The 18,827-nt window shown below is 43.9% G+C and overlaps 1 protein-coding gene across 1 annotated transcript in view; it reads right to left on the bottom strand.

Annotated features, from left to right (window-relative positions):
- The window catches only part of NEK8 (NIMA related kinase 8), a 126,783-nt gene that overhangs the window by 86,019 nt on the left and 21,937 nt on the right, over positions 1 to 18,827 (bottom strand). The window contains exons 4-5 of the mRNA XM_040423403.1: positions 6,240 to 6,371; positions 3,173 to 3,378 (exon numbers count right to left, since the gene is read on the bottom strand). Of these exons, the coding sequence (XP_040279337.1) occupies positions 3,173 to 3,378; positions 6,240 to 6,371 (338 nt within the window). The remainder of the gene's footprint in view (positions 1 to 3,172; positions 3,379 to 6,239; positions 6,372 to 18,827) is intronic.

Raw genomic sequence — 18,827 nt, 5'->3', positions numbered from 1 at the left:
AGTGTCATGAAGTACAATATGTGACGAAAAAACTATCTCAGAATGGCCTGGATAAGTCAAAGCGTTTTAAAGTTATCACCACTTAAAGTGACACTGGTCAGATTTGCAAAAAATGGCCTGGTCCTTAAGGTGAAATAAGGCTGTGTCCTTAAGGAGTTAAAAGGGGAGGTCAATGTAAAAGTCACTGTTAAAGGGGCAGTCACTGCGAAAGTCACTTTTAAAGGGGCGGGCACTGTGGAGGTCTTTGTTAAAGGGGCGGGCACTGTGAAAATCACTGTTAAAGGGGCGGGCACTGTGAAGGTCGCTGTTAAAGGGGCGGCCACTATGACGGTCACTGTTAAAGGGGTGGTCAATGCTAAAGGGGCAGGCACTGTTAAAGGGGCGGCCACTATGAAGGTCACTGTTAAAAGGGTGGTCAATGCTAAAGAGGCAGGCACTGTTAAAGGGGCGGACACTCTGAAGGTCAATGTTAAAGGGGCGGTCAATGTTAAAGGGGCGGCCACGTGAAGGTCATTGTTAAAGGGGCGAGTACTGTAGAGATCACTGTTATGGGGGAAACTGTCAATATCTTTTTACAACACACGGAAACATAAAAAGAAATAGATGAAATATACCCGTGCGAAGCCGGGTCCTTCTGCTAGTCTCTTATATCTATAAAAATGAGTTTCTGTCTGTCTGTCTGTCTAGACGTTCTTTATGCGCGACCAAACGACTAAACCGATCTTCACCAAATTTGGCACACAGGTACATCAGGTGTCCGGGAAGGTTTCAGACCGGGTCTCAGCTCTCTAGGACGTACCGTTCCTGAGATATTCCCAAAAAATTAGCCCCCCCAAATACAAGCCTGTAAGTCTTTCTCTTCAAATCCCAACTGCTATAAACACAGTTTTACTCCAGGTTTCCATAACAACCCAGCCATTTTTCTTTACTGCTTAAAGGGGCGGGCAATGTGGAGGTCACTGTTTTTAAAGGGGCGGTCACAGTGGAGGTCACTGTTTTTAAAGGGGCGGTCACAGTGAAAGTCACTGTTAAAGGGGCGGTCACTGTGAAAGTCACTGTTAAAGGGGCGGTCACTGTGAAAGTCACTGTTAAAGGGGCGGTCACTGTGAAAGTCACTGTTAAAGGGGCAGTCATTGTTAAAGGGGCAGTCACTGTGAAAGTCACTGTTAAAGGGGCGGCCACTGTAAAAATGACTGTTAAAGGGGAGGTCACTGTGAAAGTCACTGTTAAAGGGGTCATCACTGTGAAAGTCACTGTTAAAGGGGCTGTCACTGTGAAAGTTACTGTAAAAGGGGCGGTCACTGTGAAAGTTACTGTTAAAGGGGCGGTCACTGTGAAAGTTACTGTTAAAGGGGCGGTCACTGTGAAAGTTACTGTTAAAGGGGCGGTCACTGTGAAAGTCACTGTTAAAGGGGCGGTCACTGTGAAAGTTACTGTTAAAGGGGCGGTCACTGTGAAAGTCACTGTTAAAGGGGCGGTCACTGTGAAAGTCACTGTTAAAGGGGCGACACTGTTAAAGGGGCAGTAACTGTGAAAGTCACTGTTAAAGGATCGGTCACTGTGATAGTCACTTTTAAAGGGGCGGGCGCTATGAAGGTCCCTGTTAATGGGGCGGTCACTGTAAAAGTGACTGTTAAAGGGGCGGCGACTGTGAAAGTCACTGTTAAAGGGGCAGTCACTGTTAAAGGGGCGGTCAGTGTGAAAGTCACAGTTAAAGGGACGACACTGTGAAAGTCACTGTTAAAGGGGTGGCCACTGTTAAAGGGGCGGTCACTGTTAAAGTCACTGTTAAAGGGGCGGTCATTGTGAAAGTTACTGTGAAAGTTACTGTTAAAGGGGCAGGCATTGTAAAAGTCACTGTTAAAGGGGCCGTCACTGTGAAAGTCACTTTTAATGGGGCGGTCACTGTGAAAGTCACTTTTAATGGGGCGGTCACTGTGAAAGTCACTTTTAATGGGGCGGTCACTGTAAAAGTCACTTTTAATGGGGCGGTGATTGTCAAAGTCACTGTGAAAGTCACTGTTAAAGGGGCGGTCACTGTGAAAGTCACTGTTAAAGGGGCAGTCATTGTTAAAGGGGCCGTCACTGTGAAAGTCACTGTTTAACAGTGACCATCCCCTTTAACAGTGACTTTTACAGTGACCGCCCCTTTCACAGTGACTTTCACAATGACCGCCCCTTTAACAGTGACTTTCACAGTGACCGCCCCTTTAACAGTGACTTTCACAGTGACCGCCCCTTTAACAGTGACCATCCCCTTTAAGGGGCGGTCACTGTGAAAGTCCCTGTTAAAGGGGCGGTCACTGTGAAAGTCACTGTTAAAGGGGCAGTCATTGTTAAAGGGGCAGTCACTGTGAAAGTCACTGTTAAAGGGGCGGCCACTGTAAAAATGACTGTTAAAGGGGAGGTCACTGTGAAAGTCACTGTTAAAGGGGTCATCACTGTGAAAGTCACTGTTAAAGGGGCTGTCACTGTGAAAGTTACTGTAAAAGGGGCGGTCACTGTGAAAGTTACTGTTAAAGGGGCGGTCACTGTGAAAGTCACTGTTAAAGGGGCGGTCACTGTGAAAGTCACTGTTAAAGGGGCGGTCACTGTGAAAGTCACTGTTAAAGGGGCGGTCACTGTGAAAGTTACTGTTAAAGGGGCGGTCACTGTGAAAGTTACTGTTAAAGGGGCGGTCACTGTTAAAGGAGCGGTCATTGTGAAAGTCACTGTGAAAGTCACTGTTAAAGGGGCCGTCACTGTGAAAGTCACTGTTAAAGGGGCGATCACTGTGAAAGTCACTGTTAAAGGGGTGGGCAATGTGGAGGTCAATGTTAAAAGGGGCAGCCACTGTGGAGGTCAATGTTAAAGGGGCGGGCACTATAGAGTTCACAGTTATGGGAGAAACTGTTGATATCTTTTTATGACACACGGAAACATAAAATGAAATAGATGCAATATACCTGTGCGAAGCCGGGTCCTTCTGCTAGTAATCTATAAGTCCTGTAAGTTGCAGTGTGATGCAAAGATCGGTGACTTTTCTATGCCAGAAAAATGGCATACAATAAATTCTCCCAGGCTGCCGTATAGTTCATAAGTTCAAATGATTTGAATTCTGAATTTCCTATATTTTGCTATACTGTTAATATTACTTAAAGTGCCCATCTGAATTGCAGTGTAATGTACCTACCTCATTTTTACACTGCCGATGTCAGTGTACAAGTTTAGAAGGGAGGGTATACAGATAGGATGAGCCATGATCTCATTCAGCTGTGGTCTTTTGGAAGGGTCCAAGTTGAGCATGCTAAGAATAAGTTGTCGAAGTTCAGGACTATACTGGTCTGATATTGGAGCAAACGTTCCACTCATGATCTTCAGCACCAAAGCAGGTAGATTCTGTGACAGAGTATTTAATGCATTATAATAGACATTGGAGAACACGGACACAGAAAACTGTGTTCACAACTAACTGAAGGCCAAAACATTCAATGGTGACTAAAAGAGTAACTGTCTTTTTATTTTTTCATAAATGAATATTACTGGTGAATATAAAAAAAACTTTGTAATATATTTAATCAGTGAAAGCTGCTTGGTTCTCATCTTATCAAGCTCCTCTCGTGCTCACTCCTCCTCTTTACTAACTCTCAATTCACTGCTCACATCCATCTTCAGTAAAGATGATCTGCCTGCTCACTGAAGGATCAGATTACATAGAAGTCTACGGAGAGGAGAAGAGGAGAAGGGAGAGGCATGTGCAGACAGGAAGATGCAGACAGAATGAGACAGAGAGAGACTGCAGCTGGTTTGTAAGTGATTTACTGCTTAGTTGTACTGTATAATGTCCATTACTGCTTATGCCTCTAATGTTGTGCTACAGATAGTTAATGTTTGTCCATGTGTAGTGTATGGGCAGACGTGATTCCAGCTAGTCTCTGCCCACCAGCTAAAAAAACAGAATTACTGACAGATTGCTAAAAATGCTAGATATAAGTCATATAATGGCCAGAAATAGTATTATTCCTCATGTAACCCATTTCACCAGCCATATCTTCTGTTAGAAGCTGTGGCAGTTACAGAAAGACAGCTGCAGCAGAAAGGACACGCCCCTGAGCTGCCAGTCTAAAATAAAAATAGCAGAACAACTGGAGTAATTCATGGGGAGATCTCTGGATCCATGTGAGGTACAGGGCTGGTTCTAGCTTTGTTAGAAAGAGATTGTCATGTCCTATGTGATGTCTGTAACCCCTTTAATTTTTCCATATCATTTTTACGGTGCAGTTTTGGAATGAGCTGGGGGGAGGTGGAGGATCTAGCGGGGACTTCTGTCTCACCGGCAGAATTTTCTTATAAATGCTGGGAGTCATAGTTTTACCGCAGCTGGAGTGCTGGAGGTTCGCCATCGCTGGGACCTAGACCTTACCCGCTTGCTGAGGGTCCTACAGGCCAACGTACAGCCTTGCTCTGCATGATTAACTTCTGAATGGATTCAAGAGCTCTACATAATAGAAGACCGCTGCATGAACCAGTCATCGACAATAAGCAGGCACGCTACAATATGCATGTACAGCAAAAATGGCTTAACTGGCATGTAGCCATGATAGCAGCGCTGATTCACAGTGTAGATTTATGATCTCCTACTCCTGAGAAGGTTTCATGGCAGATAGCATCTCTTACAGAAAAAAAAAACATTTCTTAAGGGGAAAAAGGCTCAGACATCAGGTATGTGGTTCTTTCCAGGTGAGGTATTTCCTATGTAAGCCACAGGGCTGTTTGGCTATATTGACATGAAACTATCACACAGTCCACAAACATGTTTTTGGTTTCATGTCACATGCAAAAAAAAAAGTTAAATTCCAGGTCAGGAATAGCGACGAAGGCCGCAGCGTGGTGTCAGGCTCTGCTCACAGCCCCATTCAGCTAAATACGAGCTGTGCCTCTTACATATCCCTGGCCTGAGGGACCAGGGATAGTGATGTGTTATAGGTTACTATGAGGGGAAAACTGACCAACTGACGACAGCACCCCCTCCCAGTGTCCCCTTCAGCTAATGGAGCTCAGAGGGGAGGCTGCAAAATGCATAGGAGTCTATAGTCCATACAGAGAGCAAATACCCCGTAAAAGATGGCAAGGAGCACATGTACGACAGGTTGGCAAGCTGAGGTCTATGTGGATCGGCAGTCCTGGAAATTTCAGAATATTGCAGCTACTGGCTCATACGGGTACATGGAACATAGCTGCCAATGCAAATTAGGATATTATAAATGAGGATATAGCTTTGAAAGGAGTTTCCCAATATCATAGAATTTCTTTAATTCATCATCAACGGGATAGATGTCAAATCATAAACTACTCTGGGTTTTAAGGCTATGGACACCCTTGGGGCATTTTACTCATTTTAGCCAAAAAAATATATTTTTTCCAATTGGTCTTTATTAAAAATGTTCTGTTTTCTGTGAATTCCGTCATTGGACGGCTCATGTGTCGCTCTTATTTCTGATCTCCTGACTTAATTAGGCCTTATTATTATCAGTTTGATAAGGATTGAGCTATAATAAGTGTTTATGAGGTCAGGAGATTAGCGATAGGAGCTAGACATGAGCTGTCAGATGACAGGATTCAAAGAAAACAGACTGTGACAGGTTCCAATCAGATTTTTAACCCTTGTTTCTCAGAAACGGCTGAAGATTTTTAATTAAGACCAATTGAAAAAAAAAATGATTTTTAGTCCAAAACGAGTAAAATACAAAAAATAGCCTCAGTATAAAACTGAAAATGCTAGGCCATCTGAAAGGGAACATGTCACCTGTGCTATGCTGCGAGGGAGTTGAGTTCGATGAGGCTCGCTGTCCTGTCCTCTCCCTGCCTCTGGACTATAACTGACAGGTTTCTTTGCTATGCACAACACGAAAAAAAAACTGTCACTTGCCGTCAGCAGGTGGGGCGGGCAGAGGCGGCAAGCCTCATCGGACTCATCTCCCTCGCAGCGCTGGCAGCATAGTGCAGGTGCCATTTTATATAAAACTCTGAAGTATCTCTCTGTATGTAAATTAGGTACCTGGATTCATTAGGGGTCTCACAGCAATGGTGGAGTCACCACTGCAAACCCACCCATCTTACTTTGATTGACATCCTTCTAGCGAAATCTCGTGTGTGCATGAGTGAGAAATTGCGTATAGCACTCATGTGCAAGATTTCAGCGGTGCTGGCGTTTCCAAGCATTTCCACTAATGTCAAGGGTTAATAAAGAGGATTCTTACCGCAGCTTCAAATGCCCTCTTAAGGCTTGCAAGTTCGTAGAGGACACAGCCCAGCGCCCATATGTCACTCTTCTGGTTATAGGGCTTCCCCTCACACAGTTCTGGAGAGATGTAACAGGGGGTTCCCACAACCTGGGAAATACACAAGATAAATAGGATCAGTTCCCCCTACATAACCACTGACCACCACAGGCCACAATGGCCGATTCTCTGCATACTCATCAAATAATACTCAACGGAAGGTTATAAAAGTGCAAAAATGAAAAGCAATCTGCCAGCAGTGTTCACCTCTCTGCTCGGAGTGACAGCTGAACTGGTCTCCTGGTTGGATGCTACAGTTGTCACTCAGAGCAGAGGGGAGGGGCTGTGACACCTCAATGCAGAGAGGACTCCACAGTGAAGCTCCGCCTCCTGGGCACTTAAAGTATATCTATATATAAGAACCGTATGGTTTTTTTTTTCTCATACAAGATTTACTTCTATATAGATTTAGCATTTAATTAATGGGACTTGCAGAAAACCTTGTACATGCTCGAGGAACAACCCTATTCAGGCAGCGTTCACATCACTGCTTGCATGAAATAAAGGAAGCAACGGACCTGTCACCTGACGGGCGTGAAGGATGCCCAAAAGATGGTGCCCGTCAGGTTTCCGTTAGGGGGCCAGACGTTTTATTGGACAAGGTAGCCCAGCATGCTCCACTATTTTGTAACCCATGTTTTGCGGAAACTGGGATGGAGGCAGATGTGAACTAACTAAGGCCTCTTTCAAACGGGCGTTGCGGGAAAAGGTGCGGGTGCGTTGCGGGAACATGCGCGTTTTTTTTCGCGCGAGTGCAAAACATTGTAATGCGTTTTGCACTCGCGTGAGAAAAATCGCGCATGTTTGGTACCCAAACCCGAACTTCTTCACAGAAGTTCGGGCTTGGGATCGGTGTTCTGTAGATTGTATTATTTTCCCTTATAACATGGTTATAAGGGAAAATAATAGCATTCTGAATACAGAATGCTTAGTAAAATAGCGCTGGAGGGGTTAAAAAAAATATATAATAATTAAACTCACCTTAATCCACTTGCTCGTGCAGCCCGGCTTCTCTTCTGTCTCCTTCTTTGCTGATTGCAGAAAAAGGACCTGTGGTGACGTCACTCCGGTCATCACATGATCCATCACATGATCTTTTACCATGGTAAAAGATCATGTGATGACCGGAGTGACGTCACCACAGGTCCTTTTCCTGCACACAGCAAAAAAGAAGACAGAAGAGATGCCGGGCTGTGCGAGCAAGTGGATTAAGGCGAGTTAAAAAAAAAATATTTAACCCCTCCAGCCTTATTTTACTATGCATTCTGTATTCAGAATGTTATTTTCCCTTATAACCATGTTATAAGGGAAAATAATAATGATCGGGTCCCCATCCCGATCGTCTCCTAGCAACCGTGCGTGAAAATCGGGCTGCATCCGCACTTGGCTTGCGGATGCTTGCGATTTTCACGCAACCCCATTCATTTCTATGGGGCCTGCGTTATGTGAAAAACGCACAAAGAGCAGCATGCTGCGATTTTCACGCAACGCACAAGTGATGCGTGAAAATCCCCGCTCATGTGCACAGCCCCATAGAAATGAATGGGTCGGGATTCAGTGCGGGTGCAATGCGTTCACCTCACGCATCGCATCCGCGCGGAAATCTCGCCCATGTGAAAGGGGCCTAATAGTTTTCTCGACCGCGTATTATGAGATGTATTAACTGCATTTACTGCTCACATATAGTGAATATAAGGAAATAATAATGACCTTCTCGGTTTGCAGATGACATGTCAGGTATCTCGACAGTGTTAGGTTTCCTCAGTATTGGGTGAAACCATGAGAAATTCCAGGAATCGAAATTTAAGAAATGTAGAGAGACAAATCATATGAAAAATATGTAGCATAAGACGCTAAATGCATAAAAGGAAGCTGTCAGACAGAAGCTGCAGATCAAGTTACCAGTATACTGCCGTCTACCGTCTGACGTGACATTGAGACATATGGAGACATGGTGCGGGTAGATCACTCACGCTATACTGTACACCGAGCCAGGAAACCTGTCCTCCTGCACTATTCAAAGATGGAGACCCAAAAGATAGAAGGACTTAAAAACGGGCCCTATAAATTCATATGAATACCTCTATAAAGACAGACCACGTGGAGCGCTTCCCCTGACATGTCTGTCCTACTAAATATTTATATTCTCCATAAAATAACAATTCTGGAGCATATTTTCTTAAAATTCTCTTTTGTGCGATTCCTCTGTTGTTCCTCCTAAAAAAAATGATGAATAAATGGCAACTGGGTGTTACCATTTCCCTGCGCTGATTGAATGGTGTGAGAGTGTGCAGCGACACCCGCAACCACACAAACCTGGTAACACACAGTTGTCAATTCATTCATAAAATTTTTAGGAGCAACGATAGAGGAATGGAGCGCATACATTTCTAGGAGAAATAACAAGAATGGATCGACACAATGCTCTTAGAATGGATTCCACAGAATTGTTATGGCATAAGGAATACAATTACAGTGTTACAGACATGTTTGCATAGTCCTAATCCTCTGCTATTCCTCTTGGAAATGTATGAATACATTGACATCTGGATGTTACTATTCTACTACTGAAAGAGGCAGCTCCCTACATATTATGACTTTAGCAGGACTGATTGGACAAAGCCATGGTGTGCAGGGACAAGCTTCCAAATAGGAACACCCAGCTGTCAGTTTATTCATAAATTTCTAGGAGGAATAACAGAGGAATGGGATAATGCAGAATTCTAACAAAACAACCTCCGGAATTGTAACTTCTTGAGGAATATAAGCATTTACTACAACAGCCATGTTAAGAGAGCTAAGAAGATCCTTAGGCCCCTTGCCGACGAGCGTGTCCGGATTAGGTCCGGATGCGTCCCGGTGCATTGCGGCAAACCCGCGCGAGTAGGTAAGCAATTGCAGTCAGTTTTGACTGCGATTTGTTCTGTTGTTCAGTTTTTATCGCGCGGGTGCAATGCGTTTTGCACGTGCGTGATAAAAAACTGAATGTGGTACCCAGACCCGAACTTCTTCACAGAAGTTCGAGTTTGGGATCGGTGTTGTGTAGATTGTATTATTTTCCCTTATAACATGGTTATAAAGGGAAAATAATAGCATTCTGAATACAGAATGCATGGTACAATAGGGCTGAAGGGGTTAAAAAAAAATAAAAAAAAATTTAACTCACCTTAATCCACTTGTTCGCACAGCCGGCATCTCTTCTGTCTTCTTTAGTGAGGAATAGGACCTTTGATGACGTCACTACACTCATCACATGGTCCGTCACATGATCCATCACCATGGTGATGGACCATGTGATGAGCGTAGTGACGTCATCAAAGGTCCTATTCCTTACTAAAGAAGACAGAAGAGATGCCGGCTGCGCGAACAAGTGGATTAAGGTGAGTTAAATTATTAGGCTGCATTCACACGTCCGTGATGTGTTGCGGACCCGCAAATTGCGGGTCCGCAACACACCAGCCCGGCACCCCCATAGAAATGCCTATTCTTGTCCGCAAGCTGCGGACAAGAATAGGACATGCTCTATCTTTTTGCGGAGCTGCGGACCCAAAATCGGGGCCGCGCTCCGCAATTGCGGCTGCAGACAGCACATTGTGTGCTGTCCGCATCCATTCCGTCCCCATAGAGAATGAATGGGTCCGCACCCATTTCGCAAAATTGCGGAAAGGATGCGGACCCATTTTGCGGACATGTGAATGGAGCCTTATATTTTTTTTACCCCTCCAGCGCTATTGTACTATGCATTCTGTATTCAGAATGCTATTATTTTCCCTTATAACCATGTTATAAGGGAAAATAATAATGATCAGGTCCCCATCCCGATCGTCACCTAGCAACCGTGCCTGAAAATCGCACCGCATCTGCACTTGCTTACGGATGCTTGCGATTTTCACGCAACCCCATTCATTTCTATGGGGCCTGCGTTACGTGAAAAACGCACAAAGAGGAGCATGCTGCGATTTTCATGCAACGCACAAGTGATGCGTGAAAATCACCGCTCGTGTGCACAGCCCCATAGAAATTAATGGGTCCGGATTCAGTGCGGGTGCAATGTGTTCACCTCACGCATCGCATCCGCGCGGAATACTCGCCCGTGTGAAAGGGGCCTTAAAGGTGTTATCTGGGAATTTTGATATTGATGGCCTATCCTTGCTATGCAATTTTCTTCACCTGATGAAGGGGACCCTTTCCCCGAAACGCGTTGTGTGATTGCAATAAAACTCTTGAAGATTCACCATCTACCTCTGGTTGGTTCCTTGCGCCGAGAGATGTTCCTTTTCTTCCTGTCATTTTAATCCTCCGTGTGGGCCTAGGCACGCTCATCCGAGGACATCTACATCCGTGGCTGCATACCAACCTTCATATTGGGGATTAAATCATCTCCCACATGCCTACATTAGCGTTGTGCCTATAATTGCGCAACCCTGCAAGGTGAGCCTCCCAAATTGGGATTTAATCTGAATTTCCAAACGTTTTTACCCTATGGTGCGCCCTCTCTCTTTTGTTTACACAGTAAGCAACTTGCCTTTATACGTATTTCGTCGTCTGGTGATCCAGATTTTGTGGCTGCACGTAGAATCTGCGTTTGGAGAAAGAACAAAAACCTCACAATGGATTACGCCATTAATCGCCTAGAGCAACGTGAACGTCTTGTGACCCAGGTCATTCAGGTTTCTGACCCGGTTATGTCCACCAAGGTACTGTTTCTCAGTAATAATGTCTACAAGGGGATTGACGAAAAATCTTTACTCTCAGAATTTCAGACACTAGAAAGATATATGCTTAATGAAATCCAACATGAACTTGATGCAACCTTCCTGGAGATATACCTGCAGGAGGGCCTTGTGCCCAGGGGTCTTCGTTTACGTTTTAAAAATTCTTTTGTTGATGATATGGACTTCTGCAAGGAGTGGGATGAATACTTATTGGACTGTGCTAGGGGTCTAATTAAGCTTTTGATTAAGAAACGTAGGAACATGTGTTCTAACCTTGGAGGTCTTATTATGGATGTTTATCATAGGATCATCCATCATAAGGAGCATCCAGCTTATATCAGGTTCGACCGCATGACCACAAACAAGGTTTCTCTATATGAAAAAGAGGTTATAGATAAAAAAGCTAGAAAACTAATCAGGGATAGGACCGACTTTAGAACTGACAATATTAAATATTGGCTCAAGGACCCTCCCTACAACAGACCTACTAATAAATCCCCTGCTCCCATCCAGACTCAGGGTCATCACCCCGCACGTAATGGCTCCATCTCCTCCAGAGGATCCAAACCGTCTTCACATTCCCATCACCATCAGGGATCCACTTTTTATAATAATTCCAGAAGGTCCAAACCATCCAAAAAGGACATTAATGCCTTGTCTGGGCCTGTTGAATCTGTATATGGTACCACCCCCATATTGGATTTACCAGTACCCAACAATGTTGCATATAGGGTCCTTCCCATGGGCCCATCCCCTCCTCAGGACCACTCCTCCCAGTCCATGAGTATCTTGGACCATAAACAAGTGATCCCTTCCAAAGTTTCCCTTCCATCCCCCACCAAATCATTAGGTTTGGGAAAAATGAGCGCTCCTACGGCCGCCCCGTCCACCACATTTGATCCGGACATCACATCTAAATGTGGTCCACTTAATCTCCCTCCCACCTCTTTCTCTCCCCTTAAGTGTCATTCACATGTCTCCCCCACTGACCAAGGTTCCATACATTGCCCAGTAGTTCCTGTATCACCCACCTCCCCAACTGATTTGGAAGTAGATTCACTCATCACTGTACATGAAGTTTCATTCCCCCAAGGTTCGGAACATCTTAATATCAGTCCGTCAGGCCCAATTATTAAGGCCGGAGACATTTCGACTGCCTTAGGACTCATGGATCCGCTCGATAACACCACGCAGTCCTCCATTGGTCCCTTTTCTTCCTCATCCTCTTCTTCCTCTTCCTCTTTTTTATCCCTACCTCCCATCCTAAACCCCATCACAGCCTATCCGGTACTAAAAGGCCCCAACACAGTGGCAATAACCAATTACTTTCACCCTTTAGGCCCAAGACCCCCAAAAAGAAAAAATATAGAAGAGGCTGCAGAGGGGGCCAAAGTAAAAAGGAGAATCTAGCCCCCAGTGCCCCCTTTCCACAGGAGGTCAAAATTTTCAATCTGTCCGAATACATATTGTCCACTGAGGAAACATCTCTTTTATCCAAGGGCCTTTCTTTCTGCCCTTCTGCACCTACCAAGGGTTTTGACTTATTTTTGGATCTACACCATTTCACCCGAAAATTAACCCTGAAAAGACATTTTGGGATTTTGGAAAAATCATCTAGACCTAAGGTCAATGTGGAACTGGTGATGTCTCCAGACATCCAAGGCCAGGAATTTGTACATACAGGACTCAAACCACCATCTAAGTACTACCCCATGCAACATAAGGGGAATTTTATCGATACCTTTTATAATATAGTCATGGATGATTTTCGGAAATTACACCAAAAACCAACTTGCAGACAGAACCTTACAAAAAAGGAAAAAACGGCGGCCAAGCGCCTCCAGAATAATTTAGATATTGTCATCCGCAGTGCAGATAAGGGAGGGGGAGTGGTAATTCAAGATAGGGAGACCTATACTAAGGAGGCACTCCGTATCCTATCCGATACAGAATACTATGTACCTCTAGTCACAGACCCCACTAAGTCACATATTTCAGAATTCAAAGACCTTATTGAATCAGCATCTCATATACTAGATAAAAAGGAGAAAGCATTCATCCTAGTATCGGATCCTGTCACAGCATTATTTTACCACCTACCCAAGATACATAAGGATACAAAGAATCCACCAGGGCGACCAATTATTTCAGGGGTTTGCTCCCTCACATGTAATCTTTCAAAGTATGTGGATGTCCTGTTACAAAAATATGTTACCAAACTACCCTCCTATTTAAGGGACTCAACAGCTTTGATAGAGTCTGTTAAAGATATTGAGTGGAGGAACACTTATAGTTGGGTCACACTGGACGTGACGGCTTTGTATTCGAATATTTCCCATACTAAAGGAATTGAATGCATTAAGTGGTATTTGGATAACGACCCTCTGTTACCGGCAGGACAAGCAGTCTTTCTACAGGACTGCATTAGATTCATACTGACACACAACATATTTACCTTTGAGGATTCCCTGTACCTGCAGATGAAGGGAACCGCAATGGGGACGAAATTTGCGCCCAGTTTCGCAAACCTTTTTATGGGGCGTTTTGAGGATCAGTTCATCTATGGCTCTGGGTATTGGATTGACAATATTGTCTTCTATCGTAGATACATAGATGACCTGATCCTCATATGGAATGGTGATGATGCCTCGATTTCCTCTTTTTTTGAGGAGATGAGGTCCACGAATTGGGGAATAAATCTGACAGGGACATCAAATCGTGTCAAGATAGAGTACCTTGATTTGGAACTGGAAGCCAGCGGGAGGGCCATCATCACACGAACCTTTTTTAAAAGGGTTGACTGTAATAGCTATTTGGACTTTTCCAGCACCCACTATAAGAAATGGAAGGTGAATATTCCGTTTAGTCAGTTCAAAAGAGTCAGACGCAACTGTTCCCTTGATAGGGACTTCATTTGTCAAAGTAAAATCATTCGTGATAGGTTTCTGAAGAAGGGTTATCCCCCAAAGATAGTCGAAGCTGCGTATGAAAGAGCAAAGGGCCTATCCCAAAGTATGTGTCTAACTAAGAGTGAAAAAACACATGTTGACAATGAACGCTTTTGTATGAATTTTCTGACAACGTATGGGAACAATCATGACGCTATTAGAGACGTTTTGTCCAAACATTGGCACATATTAAAAAGGGACCCACACCTGAGGCAAATGCTACCCGGTCAGCCTAGACTGACTTTCAGGAGGGCACAAACCCTTAAGAGTGTTCTGGCCCCCAGTAGACTTAGACGCTTACCCTCACAGTGTGTGAAGCCGACTGTGAGCAATCTAGTCTCAAGACCCTTGGGGAGCTATAAATGTAATTTATCGAGGTGTTTGTGCTGCTTGACCATTAACACTACATCATCCTTTCGCAGCAAATCTACTGGAGATTCCTTTTCTATAAAAAACCATCTTAGTTGTGGCTCTCAGAATGTCATTTACCTGTTGGAATGCCCATGCGGCCTACAGTATGTAGGTCGCACCATCCAAACCCTACGGAATAGGCTTAACAAGCACAGGTCTAATGTAAAAAATAAATTTTTACAGCACAGTATATCACGCCATGCAACAGAACATCACGATGGGTGCTTTTCCGGGTTTAAGGTCACACCCATCGAACAGGTAAATGACAGCTGTCGGAATACCATTCAGACCCTTCGCAAACGTGAAATGTATTGGATTTTTAAACTCGACTGTCTCAATCCAAACGGTCTGAATGAGGCTTTTGAAATAAACTTTTAGGGTCACATGACTACCGTTACTGATATTATAGATTATTTATTATCAATTTTCGACATCATCAATATTGTTGTTTTAATCATGTTCATAATTATCTATTTATATATAAATTTCGATTTTTATTATCTAATCATTTATTTTTTATTTTATTTATTTTTTAGTCTGTAGTGTCTATTATGCACTATTTGTATAGATGTGCATTTGTTTTTATATATATATATATATATATATATATATATACACATACATTCATATATCCCATACGTACAGATCTGATATCACCTATTCAATTTTATGGCGTTTGTTTGTGGAATTATTTGTGGGATTAATGAATTTTTTATATATATGTCATATTATAAATCTACATCCAAGATATTTGCTTTTGGATTGCTCCTTTTTTCTGCATTCAAATCATTAATTTGTATCTTGGACTAATTTCATGCATTCATTTATTTATTATCTATTGTAATCTTTCTGCTAATGTTTTTTTTTTTTTTTTTTTTTTTTTTTACTTTTAGTGAAGTAGGGCGTCACCTCTCTTCTTTCTGTAGCGCTGCTGATCATATCAAGAAAGCAGCATGACGCAGGACCTTTCAGTATGCCGAGCTTCCTTCTAAGCCGGCTGTTTAGCATCCTGTCTCCCAGCAACAAGCATTGCATCACAAGTCACATGATCGGAACTGCGGTCATGTGACTCTGTGTGATGCTGTTCCTCCTCCCCAGCCATGGGCTACATCTAGAGGCGATGCTTCTTCATGTTAATGTTTTATAAATACATTTATGAATTAGTCTGTAAACTCAAAAGGTTTAGTTTGTTCAGTTGTATACCCATTTGCATTATTTTATGTACCAATGACTTTTGTTTCTGCTTGAGGTAACGCCCACCTCCCCTTTGACCTTGTTTGCATGTGACCATTTTTGTGTATATATATCCAGCATGTTTGTCCACTCTCTATGCAATTTTCTTCACCTGATGAAGGGGACCCTTTCCCCGAAACGCGTTGTGTGATTGCAATAAAACTCTTGAAGATTCACCATCAAAAGCTATGCAATTTTCTTCACCTGATGAAGGGGACCCTTTCCCCGAAACGCGTTGTGTGATTGCAATAAAACTCTTGAAGATTCACCATCTACCTCTGGTTGGTTCCTTGCGCCGAGAGATGTTCCTTTTCTTCCTATCCTCAGGATAGGTCATCAATATCAGGTGAGCAGAAGTCCAACTCCTGAGACCCCCGCCGACCAGCTGTCTGAAGAGGCCACGGAGCTGCCCGAGTGCACAGGCCTGTGACATCACATTCATCAGTCATACGGCCTAGGCGCAGCTCAGCCCCATTCTAGTGAATAGGGCTAAGCTGCAATACCAATCACAGCCACTATACAATGTACGGCGCTGTGCTTGGTAAACTGTAAAGAGACCGCAGTGCTTACCAGAGCTCCGGTGAGTGCAGTGCTCTCATCAAACAGCTGTTCAGCGCGGGTGACAGGAGTGGGAGCTCCGCTGATCTGATATTGAGGACCTATCCTGAAAATAGGCCATCAATATCAAATTCCTGAATAACCCCTTTACATGACTGTAAGTGTTTTGCGGTCCGCAAATTGCGGATCTGCAAAACACCGATACCGGCCACGTGCGTTCCGCATTTTGCGGACCGCACATGGCCGGCGCTATATAGAGAATGCCTATTCTTGTCTGCGGACAAGAATAGGACATGCTCCATATTTTTTGCGGGGCTTCGGAATGGAACAACTGATGCGGACGGCAAAAGGTGTGCTGTCCGCATCTTTTGCGACCCCATTGAAATAAATGGGTCCGCACCCGTTCCGCAAAATTGCGGAATGGATGCAGATCCATTTATACGGTCGTGTGAATGCACCCTCAACCTGTTAAAAATTCAGGATCAAATTATTAGAGATGTGGCACTGAGACATACAGTCAGATAAACATTTGCAAACAATCACCCCCAATTAGCTTAAAGGTGTATTCCCATCATTTACGATGATCATCATTTCATAACTCCCCTAGGTATGAAAGGAAAGAGCTGCACATTCTCCGCCATCTCTCTATTCATTCCCCTCCGATATGTAGCATCAGCCTCACCAGGTGCTGGGAATGCAGATGGGGTTCCCCATTCTAAGGACAGATGCTGTTATGAGGGGGAGCACAATGATGCTTGTGATTGTATCAGACTAGAAAAAAAACTTTGGGGGTCTTTTACTAATCTGAAATACGCCTAAATTAGGCGTATTTCAGGCACAGGTGGCGTACGCAAGATACCTGCGACTTCTTCCCCATTTACGGCAGGTGTAAAAAAAGTGGGCGTGCCCTGGGAAGAGAAGGGGAGGGGCCTGAAGGCCGTCTCATTCATTATTTTCTATGCCTGGTTTAGGCGTAGAAGAAGGTCTAAATGTAAGACAATTCGGAAGCTGTCTTATACTTAGAACTGGCGCTGGATGCGCCGAAGTTATGGAGAGGCCGGCGCCTCTTCATAACGGCAAAGGATCCACCGCTAGCTATGGACCTTTATTAAGACAGGCGCCTAAAAACTGGTCTTAATAAATGTGCCCCCTTTTTTTCCCCCATAAACAGCGGCTCTCAATGGGCTCAGACCATTCACGTGAGAACTGAAATAGCAGTCAGAGTCCATGGAGAGGGCGACGCTACTTCTGGAAGGAAGCAGCTATGTTCTTCACATCAGTGTGTTAGAGGACCGCAAAACACTGATCCGCAAAAAATAAGGATGACCTCCTTTAGGCATCCATATTGCATCCGTTTTTTTTTTTTGTGGATCCATCGTAAACATGCCTATCCTTGTACGCAAAACAGACAAGAATAGGACATGCTCTATATTTTTTGTTGGGCTACAGAACGGACATATGGATGCGGACAGCCCACTGTGACGGTTACCGGTGACTGCTTCAGTACTCCACTGTGTGTGGTCGGCCTAATATAGCACCAGAGGAAAAATAAACTCTGCATTTAGACGAGGAGACTGGAGTCGTAGGCAATGGGCCAGATATATCATTAGGCTAAGTCACTTTTGTGGAGTCAAAAAGTCGCAAAAAAATGCGCAAATCAAAATTTTGCGACTTTTTTGCGACTTTTTGAAGGCAAGCGCTAAGCACTCCAGTTTTGAGAAAATGGGCGTTTTGCCTTATGCAAATGATTGGCAAGACAAATTTACTATTGCGACTTTTTTAAAAAGTCGCAAAAAAGTCGCAAAAAAGTCCCAATTTCACTCCAGCGAGGACCATGCTTATCTTATGAGACTTTTTAATAGAACATGCGACTTTTTCATAAAAACGCGCGACTTTTTCATCAAGATGTGCGACTTTTGTAAAGCTGATTACTGACGGATAAACTGCTACCGTCAAACCACATTTATTACAGTCTTAAAGGGCCGATCATAAATCTGACTTGGCTAAAACTGACTTTAGCCATATGTTAAAGTGGAGTGAGCTGTCAGAGGAATGATAAATCTGGCCCAATGTCTTTACCTTCCCAACTGGGTGTGCGGCCCTGACTGCCATTCATTCTGTATGTGGGCACGGGGGCATGTGCCAGGCGGGCAGAAAGAAAAGGTCACTAAAAGCTAAATTCCCTGTGATCGGCCATGGACTACTGGCAGTAAGTGATCTATAAGAGTTACCAAAACATATGCCAAGCCTGCAAAAAAGGTACCTTATACTGATAAGCGACAGGCCTATTTCATCTAAAAATTATGCATTGTGATATGCATTATAAACCAGCCAAACAGGGGCCAAAAGCGCACACTCATCACTCATGGCCTCTGTGGATAGGTTTATACTATATTTCAGGAGCAACACTAGATACAGGGCTTAAAGGGGTTCAGCAAATGGCATTTAGCATTATCAATACCAGTTAATACGAGGCACTTACCAATGTATTGTGATTGTCCATATTGCCTCCTTTGCTGGCTGGATTCGTTTCGCCATCACATTATACCGTTCTCATTTCTATGGTTACGACCACCCTGCAATCCACCAGCAGTGGTCGTACTTGCACACTATAGGAGAAGGTACCAGCCTATGTGCGCTCC

Source organism: Bufo bufo, chromosome 3 (genome assembly GCF_905171765.1).
Source record: "Bufo bufo chromosome 3, aBufBuf1.1, whole genome shotgun sequence".
Taxonomy (NCBI): domain Eukaryota; kingdom Metazoa; phylum Chordata; class Amphibia; order Anura; family Bufonidae; genus Bufo; species Bufo bufo.
This window is presented reverse-complemented; position numbering and strand designations above follow the sequence as displayed.